The sequence below is a fragment of the Oncorhynchus tshawytscha genome, linkage group LG02 (genome assembly GCF_018296145.1).
Source record: "Oncorhynchus tshawytscha isolate Ot180627B linkage group LG02, Otsh_v2.0, whole genome shotgun sequence".
Classification (NCBI taxonomy): Eukaryota; Metazoa; Chordata; class Actinopteri; order Salmoniformes; family Salmonidae; genus Oncorhynchus; species Oncorhynchus tshawytscha.
Window position 1 is genome coordinate 22080463 of NC_056430.1, and position 9253 is coordinate 22089715.

The window sequence follows — 9253 nt, forward strand, 5'->3', positions numbered from 1 at the left end:
GACCCCTAGACAAATAGGATTTTGGTCACACTGGGCCAATATTTTCTCGATTCAGAAATCATTGAAGACCAATAATTAAACTAATTAAATCATGATCATGCATTTTAATAGAACTGAAGGTAAATTGAACTACAGATTTAGCAGTCTCGTGTCATAATTTGAGAAGTTTTGCATTTCCTGCAAGAGCAATATTGTTTATCATAATCAAACCTGAATCAAGGAATATTTTGATCTGTGAAGTGTCAAGATTTCTCAAATATAAACAGTCAATAATACAACTAACGTAGTTGGTATCTATCATGTCTGTTCAATCAAACATCTACTTTCAGAGCATATCCCCCAATGTGAACTACACTTGCTAACAAGTTGAACGCGGCTCGTGATTTTGGAAACAAGCACTTTGAAATTCTAGCAAGTCGGACATTTCAGAGTTTCCTTGTTCAGACTAAAACATAAACACTGCACATGGTAGTAGGCGCTTAATCGGTGACGTGTCTTTACAGAGCTTCCTTTTCAGTGCGGAGAGGCTAGGTGGTGCCACGCGAATTGTGCTGATCCTTCAAGTGGCACCAATTTAACACAACAGGAATCGGATCAAGGACACCATGGGCAGTGAGTGATTTTTTTTCCTACTTCTATGTATGTCCATGTACCTGTGAACTGCATATGACATTTATCTTAGAAATATTTAACTTGGCTAGGAATGGGCATTTAGCTAGTAAGCTACTATATTGTAATGCTAACATCAGCCGTAGAGTCACAACGTTAGCTATCTGGCTAACTAGTTACGTTAACTAGTTATTGTGCTTCCTTAGCTAACATTTGCTAATCTGGGTTACATACAACACCATTTACTTAACAATGAACTGTTAAATAAAGCTAGCAAAATATCCCATGTGATTTAGCTAATGTGAGTTACCATATTAACGGAATTGGCAGCTAACGGTAAAGCCAAGGCAGGACTCGGTAACGTTAGTTAGCCAGACTCGAGGGCCCATAAATTGTTGCTGTTGGCTCTTGTTCGGGGCATCTAGATTGCTGTGTGCACCTACAACATTATCACATTATCTACCCTCTAGTCTTGCTGATGTCATCCTTATAGGAAATGTAGCACCGTCTTTGCAATGAATGTGACAGCAATTTATCATGACTGTGGTTTGCTTCTAGTTCGATAACATTGATTGAATAAGCCATTGCCAATGAATGTCAATTTCGTTGAGCCTAGTAATCTACAGTAACAGTAGTTAACTATATTTTCATTGCCTCTTTTAATATACTCTTAATTATCTGTAAGACCACTAAGTTTGTCCCCACATGCAATCTAACTAGCTAGCTATACTAGCTTCTTGACCTTGTTAGTGAGTGGAACCAACTTTTTGCATGCGTGGGAGTGATGACGTTTCATCCGGACATTGTTTAAGTATCAGCTGTAGAATTATGTAGTAATACATTTTATAGCGCTTTTCATTAGCCAGAATTTCAAAGTGCTTGTTTCCAAAATAAACAAGAAGTCATTAAAAAAAATTTGTCTAGAACAGTAGCTAGCTAGATCAAGTCCGTTTGAGTGCTTGGGCAGACTCTGTCATGAGGTGATGGTCATCAGAGGCGGTGGTTAGGTCAGCATGTCCAAGAGCAGGCATCTCGATGTCATCTCCGCTGTCTGCAGATTCTTTCTATTGGGAATCGGATGTTTTAGCTCCCCACAAAGTACATCCCACTCTTTCTTCAGAAGTATCCTCCTACCTATGTACAGTTGAAGTTGGAAGTTTACATACACATTAGCCAAATACATTTAAACACAGTTTTTCACAATTCCTGACATTTAATCCTAGTAAAAATTCCCTGTCTTATGTAAGTTAGGATCACCACATTATTTTAAGAATGTGAAATGTCAGAATAGTGATTTATTTCAGCTTTTCTTTCTTTCATCACATTCCCTGTGGGTCAGAAGTTTACATACACTCTATTAGTATTTGGTAGCATTGCATTTAAATTGTTTAACTTGGGTCAAACATTTTCGGGTAGCCTTCCACAAGCTTCCCATGTTAAGTTGGGTGAATTTTGGCCCATTCCTCCTGACAGAGCTGAAGCTCAGTAGTGTGTGTGGCCTCCACATGCCTGTATGACCTCCCTACAACGCCTGGGCATGCTCCTGATGAGGTGGCGGATGGTCTCCTGAGGGATCTCCTCCCAGACCTGGACTAAAGCATCCGCCAACGCCAACTCCTGGACAGTCTGTGGTGCAACGTGGCGTTGGTGGATGGAGCGAGACATGATGTCCCAGATGTGCTTAATTGGATTCAGGTCTGGGGAACGGGCGGGCCAGTCCATAGCATCAATGCCTTCCTCTTGCAGGAACTGCTGACACACTTCAGCCACATGAGGTCTAGCATTGTCTTGCATTAGGAGGAACCCAGGGCCAACCGCACCAGCATATGGTCTCACAAGGGGTCTGAGGATCTCATCTCGGTACCTAATGGCAGTCAGGCAACCTCTGGCGAGCACATGGAGGGCTGTGCGGCCCCCCAAAGAAATGCCACCCCACACCATGACTGACCCACCGCCAAACCGTCGATGTTGCAGGCAGCAGAACGTTCTCCACGGCGTCTCCAGACTCTGTCACGTGCTCAGTGTGAACCTGCTTTCATCTGTGAAGAGCACAGGGCGCCAGTGGCGAATTTGCCAATCTTGGTGTTCTCTGGCAAATGCCAAACGTCCCCCACATGTGGACGTCGGGCCCTCATACCACCCTCATGGAGTCTGTTTCTGACCGTTTGAGCAGACACATGCACATTTGTGGCCTGCTGGAGGTAATTTTGCAGGGCTCTGGCAGTGCTCCTCCTTGCACAAAGGCGGAGGTAGCGGTCCTGCTGCTGGGTTGTTTCCCTCCTACGGCCTCCTCCACATCTCCTGATGTACTGGCCTGTCTCCTGGTAGCGCCTCCATGCTCTGGACACTACGCTGACAGACACAGCAAACCTTCTTGCCACAGCTCGCATTGATGTGCCATCCTGTATGAGCTGCACTACCTGAGCCACTTGTGTGGGTTGTAGACTCCGTCTCATGCTACCACTAGAGTGAAAGCACCGCCAGCATTCAAAAGTGACCAAAACATCAGCCAGGAAGCATAGGAACTGAGAAGTGGTTGGTGTGCACCTGCAGAACCACTCCTTTATTGGGGGTGTCTTGCTAATTGCCTATAATTTCCACCTGTTGTCTATTCCATTTGCACAGCAGCATGTGAAATTTATTGTCAATCAGTGTTGCTTCCTAAGTGTACAGTTTGATTTCACTGAAGTGTGATTGACTTTCTGAGTTATATTGTTTAAGTGTTCCCTTTATTTTTTTGAGCAGTGTGATACTTTTTTACCCGTTTCCTCGAATCTTCACAAGGTCCTTTGCTGTTGTTCTGGGATTGATTTGCACTTTTTGCACTGAAGTACGTTAATCTCTAAGAAAGAACGCGTCTCCTTCCTGGGGGATATAACGGCTATTTGGTCCCATGGTGCATACTATTGTTTGTACAGATGAACGTAATACCTGCAAGCATCTGGAAATTGCTTCCACGGATGAACCAGACTTGTGGAGGTCTACAAAAAAAAATCCTGAGGTCTTTTGATTTTTCCCATGATGTCAAGCAAAGAGGCACTAAGTTTGAAGGTAGGCCTTGAAATGCATTCACAGGTACACCTCCAATGGACTCAGGCTGATTGACATCATTTATCAGAAGCTTCTATAGCCATGACACAATTTTCTGGAATTTTCCAAGCTGTTTAAAGGCACAGTCATCTTAGTGTATGTAGAATTGTGATACAGTGAAATAATCTTATCTGTACACAATTGTTGGAAAAAAATACTTGTCATGCACAAAGTAGATGTCCTAACTGACTTGCCAAAAATATAGTTTGTAACAAGAAATTTGTGGAGTGGTTGAAAAATGAGTTATGACTCCAACCTAAGTGTATGTAAACTTCTGACTTCAACTGTATGTAGACCTACCTCACTGTTCTGCATAATGTAATTCTCTGGTTAATACTTTATTTTTACTGTGTATGTTAAATCACGGATGTATAATGTCATTTTTGCCCAATGTCCTCTTGTCTTTTCCAGTAAAATTTTTGGAAGTCATAAAGCCGTTTTGTGCGTTATTACCTGAGATTCAGAAACCAGAGAGAAAGGTATAGTATACTGCAATTTCTCTTCACTAGCTTTTTTTTAACAATCTTAGCTCTAGTGATGTCTCTAAAATATCCCCTCTTTTCCTTCTACAGATTCAGTTCAGAGAAAAAGTGCTATGGACTGCCATCACGCTCTTCATCTTCCTGGTGTGCTGCCAGGTTAGTATCTGCCGGGCCTGAATCTTTCTCCGTGTAATTCTATCTATTGTATGGCACTTGCAGAGAAATCCTGCAGCCCACATCACATTTCATTTGTCACATACTTTGTAAACAACCGGTGTAGACTAACAGTGAAATGCTTACTTATGGGCCCTTCCCAACAATGCAGAGAGAAAAAAAATAATAATACCAGAAGGAATAAATGGACATAATCTCTCACCAGCTGAACATATAGTTAAGGCCACAGGTAATAATGACTCAATGGGTGCAGTTGTAGCTCTTGTGGGTTCATTGTATTGACTCATTCTTTGTCCTCTGTTCTCAAGATTCCACTCTTCGGCATCATGTCCTCAGACTCCGCAGATCCCTTCTACTGGATGAGAGTAATCCTGGCCTCCAACAGAGGTGAGAAACCAACAGTCTGGCTCTGCTTAGTTTGAATGCTTGTCTGTTTCTTCTCATATTGATAAATGGCTTTCGATCTCGGCTACTGATCTTGTTTGAACACATTCCTATTACATTTTTGCTGTTTGGTTCGTACTTCTAACATGAAGAATTCATTATTCCCTGTGACGTTATCAGGTCTTATCTCTTGACAAGCTGACTTTCTTTGGCTGATTTGTCACTGTATTCAGAGCTTTGCCTTGGTATAATCCTCTTTCCCATTACAACCGTGTTGGTTCATAATAGTTGACTGAAAACAGTACTGTGATCCCACCATTCTACAGGTACTCTGATGGAGCTGGGTATCTCACCCATCGTTACCTCCGGTCTCATCATGCAGCTGCTGGCTGGCGCAAAGATCATTGAGGTTGGAGACACCCCCAAGGACAGAGCACTCTTCAATGGAGCGCAGAAATGTATGTCTGCCCTACAAAGTTTTTACCAAGGAATGGGATTAATCGTGAGATAAGGGATGGTTATTTAACCACCTGACAACTGTTTTCTGAGTTTTGTGCTTGTATGTGATGGGTAGTCGAATAAGGGTCTATATCCTGTCAAATCTGTGGCGTATTCAGTTTTTCATTGTCTATCAACTCATAGCTGTCCTATTGAATGCAACCCAGCTCCCTTTCTCCTCTGCAGTGTTTGGCATGATTATCACCATTGGACAGTCCATTGTGTATGTGATGACGGGCATGTACGGAGACCCATCAGAGATGGGTGCTGGGATCTGCCTGCTCATCATCATTCAGGTTAGACACCCCCCCCCAATTACCATTACACTGCTGTTTGTAATGGCTGAAACCCAAGTGACAATGGCCATAAGTGAACTGGACAGTTCATTAATTTGACCCGTTAAGTACAGAGACCTTTCATTACATAAACCCCTGGCTGCCATTTCTCTAATCTTTCAATCAGCGATGACCAGGCAGATGAAAGCTCAGCAGAATGTATTTCAAGCTCTGTTGTCCCTCTTTTTTCCCCAGCTTTTTGTGGCAGGTCTGATTGTGCTGCTGCTGGATGAGCTGCTGCAGAAGGGCTATGGGCTGGGCTCTGGTATCTCCCTGTTCATTGCCACTAACATCTGTGAGACCATTGTCTGGAAGGCTTTCAGCCCCACTACTGTCAACACTGGCAGAGGTATGTATACTGGCCTTACTGCCACCTGTAATTGTATTGACAATATACTCTTATTTTTCAGTCAGGGTTGCTCCCTCTGCTGTGGTTGGTTGAGTAACCTTGTCTCTTGTGTCTCAGGAACGGAGTTTGAAGGTGCCATCATTGCCCTGTTCCACCTGTTGGCCACCCGCACAGACAAGGTGCGCGCCCTGAGAGAGGCATTTTACCGCCAGAACCTGCCTAACCTCTTGAACCTCATCGCCACTGTCTTCGTCTTTGCTGTAGTGATATACTTCCAGGTCAGTGGACAGACAACCCCCTATATCATCTTGGCTGTTTTTTGATTGGTTTTACAAATTGCTTTCAATTCATTGCTGAAATCCGAAAATGGGGAAACTACACCACTGTTTGCCTCAGTACTTTTGTTTTGTTGATGAAACGGAGGAGAGGAGTGTCCAGCAGCGTGGTAAGGAAGTTGCTGTACATATTCTGGTGTTATATCACGAGTGCAATGATGTGAGGGAAAGAAAGTGTTTGAAGTAACTTCTTTGTTGTAATATCTCAAACAGATGTGGCAGTTTCCCCCTTTATGGATTTCAGTTTTAAGTGACCTATGATATGACCATTGGATCTGACAATGTGAACAAATGGTCAGACCAAAAACCTGAATGATTGAACATCAGCTTTGAATACCATTAAATCTCAGTTGTTTGAAAGGTCTTGGAACACTTCTCGCCTCCTCCTTCCAGGGCTTCAGGGTGGACCTGCCCATCAAGTCTGCCCGTTACCGTGGCCAGTACAACACCTATCCCATCAAGCTCTTCTACACCTCAAACATTCCCATCATCCTCCAGTCTGCCCTCGTGTCCAACCTGTATGTCATCTCTCAGATGCTCTCCACGCGATTCAGCGGCAACTTCCTGGTTAACCTGCTGGGAACCTGGTCTGTAAGTGCCTATCAGAATGACCTTAGAGTGCTGCTTTAGAGTCAATCACACAGCAGTAGACTTACCTTACCAACTTTCATTACACAAGTACTATTTAAAATGCACATACACTTGGTTATTTTATCCCATTTAAACCTTCATGAGTTCAACAGTACTGAATACTTCTGTGACGTCTAGTAATGGGTGACCGTAAACAATGAAGATTCTATTTGAAGCCATAATGTGGTTATGATCACATGTTTTGGACTACCATGTAAGAACACTGGGAGGGTTGACAGAATTAAATATTTCATTTCAGCAGGCCTGCGTAAGAGCTAGCCTTTGGCAGGTTTTACTCACAGCCTTGATTGAGCTATGCTTACAATTAATCCACAATGTATAGATTATTTGTATGTGTGGTTGTTTGTGTATAGGATACTTCCACTGGAGGACCAGCTCGTGCCTACCCGGTTGGAGGTCTCTGCTACTTCCTCTCTCCCCCGGAGTCCTTTGGTTCTGTTCTGGATGACCCCATCCATGCTGCCATCTACATCGTCTTCATGCTGGGCTCCTGTGCCTTCTTCTCCAAGACATGGATCGAGGTTTCGGGATCCTCTGCCAAAGATGTGAGTCACTTGATGCACCAGATATATTTGTTTCATATTTTATAGATTCACTTATGTACAGTGAGGTATGTATGGTAGTTGCTAACGCAGGTCTGTATGTCCAACAGGTGGCTAAGCAGCTGAAGGAACAGCAGATGGTGATGGGGGGACACAGAGAGACCTCCATGGTGCATGAGCTCAACAGGTAGTAACATATGCACTCTGGCCCAAGTGTCAAGAATTATTGGTGTGTATACCTTGCTACACATTTCTAATATCTTGTGTTCTGTGTGAAGGTACATCCCCACAGCTGCAGCCTTCGGTGGCCTATGTATAGGTGGGCTGTCTGTCATGGCTGACTTCCTGGGTGCCATCGGTTCGGGTACTGGAATCCTATTGGCTGTCACCATCATCTACCAGTACTTTGAGATCTTCGTCAAGGAGCAGAGTGAAATGGGCAGCATGGGCGCGCTGCTATTCTAGAAACCCCCCCTTCCTCCAACACATACCACAGACAGATGCAGCCTTGACAAATTTGTACTTTTTATTTTGCATTGTATCTAATGCGCACAAATCAGTACATTTTGCCTCTGGGATGCATCTTCTTTCTCAGCTTCTTGTGTTCCTAGTAGCTCTTGAGGGCTCATATGCAGACTGGATCTCATCGGGGAAAGAAAGGAGGCATTTGTCCCAGTGTTCAGCATGGAATTGCACCTGTTCTGTCCCATTGTTCTTTCAATACCATTCACGTCCTCTCTTGATCTGACCAGATAGGATACTCTGCTGACTGTGCTTTTATTAACCTGTCTGTAGGAGATGAGACAAAGGTTTGACATGATGTTGTTGACTGACATCGTGTGAGGCTGGCTAAAGCGTGCTCAAGGAAATTGAAGGCTGAGACACCATCTAAAGGAGTCTGTGCTTAAACTAACACCAGCACTACACCTGCACATTTTTGGAGAGTGGAAAGAAAGCCATGTCATGTTCATTTCAGGTCATTGCAAGCTGGGCATGGAGTTTGAAGAGCCACATATTGGGGTGAAAAATATATAAATGTACTTGTATTGTATTCCTTAAATGGCTTTGGGAATTTTCAACAAGTGTTGTCATTTTATATATATATATTTTTTTTTAAATCATGAAATATATTTGTATTCGTGCTGGTCTTAGCAAGGGCATATGTTTGTCCTTTTTTGTCTCTGGGTCCTTAAGGGAAGGGTTTGTCTGTGGTCTTCTATTCCCAGACTGAATCACTGCAGATACTGCCTATACGTGTTTGGGAGGGAAAGGGGATGAATTTTTTGGGGTTTTTACTTTATTGGACAATTGTATTTAAAAAAAAATCCCAACAAATGTCTTCTTTCGGGATGTCATGCACCATGCCACCCACTGAGAGAAACCATTGCAGTGACCCCAAATAAAATGCTATTAGGGATAGGGCCTTTGTCTTTGTGGAGGCCAAGATGTTTCAAATAAAGCTGAAAAGCATCATTCTGTGTTGAACATTCTCAGGTCAGGATGAATCACTACAATATGCATCAAACTGGGTACAAAACCTAAATATAATTCTGTGGTATGTACTCTCAACCAGTGGTGATTTTACCATGTAAATCTTGGTGGGGCAAAAAGATGGATGCACGCCAGCAAAGACACAAGTGAATTGCACTACAATGGTGACAAATGGTGCCTACAAAGTGCTTACATAAACCTGTCCCAACATCTTACCACTGCTAGACCTGGCTATCAGTGGAGCCTTGTCTGGCAGTGAAACAGTTCATTCAGCCTCATTTACTGCCTTAAAAAAAACATGGTTGACTTGTTT

The 9253-nt window shown here is 43.2% G+C and overlaps 1 protein-coding gene across 1 annotated transcript; it reads left to right on the top strand.

Moving 5' to 3' along the window:
- Window positions 1-482: 482 nt before the first annotated feature.
- On the top strand, window positions 483-8922 carry LOC112219477 (protein transport protein Sec61 subunit alpha). Its single transcript, XM_024380763.2, has 12 exons — window positions 483-612; window positions 4111-4178; window positions 4272-4337; window positions 4664-4742; window positions 5066-5197; window positions 5424-5533; window positions 5768-5921; window positions 6039-6199; window positions 6650-6847; window positions 7261-7452; window positions 7560-7636; window positions 7728-8922. The coding sequence occupies exons 1-12, from the start codon at window positions 606-608 to the stop codon at window positions 7912-7914; spliced, it is 1431 nt and encodes a 476-aa protein (XP_024236531.1). The 5' UTR covers window positions 483-605; the 3' UTR covers window positions 7915-8922.
- Window positions 8923-9253: the final 331 nt, after the last annotated feature.

Excerpts from the sequence above, each read along its gene's own strand:
- LOC112219477 (XM_024380763.2), top strand. Across the intron at positions 4,179-4,271 it reads TTCAGAAACCAGAGAGAAAG|ATTCAGTTCAGAGAAAAAGT; the intron begins GTATAGTATACT and ends TTCCTTCTACAG. Across the intron at positions 4,743-5,065 it reads AATCCTGGCCTCCAACAGAG|GTACTCTGATGGAGCTGGGT; the intron begins GTGAGAAACCAA and ends ACCATTCTACAG.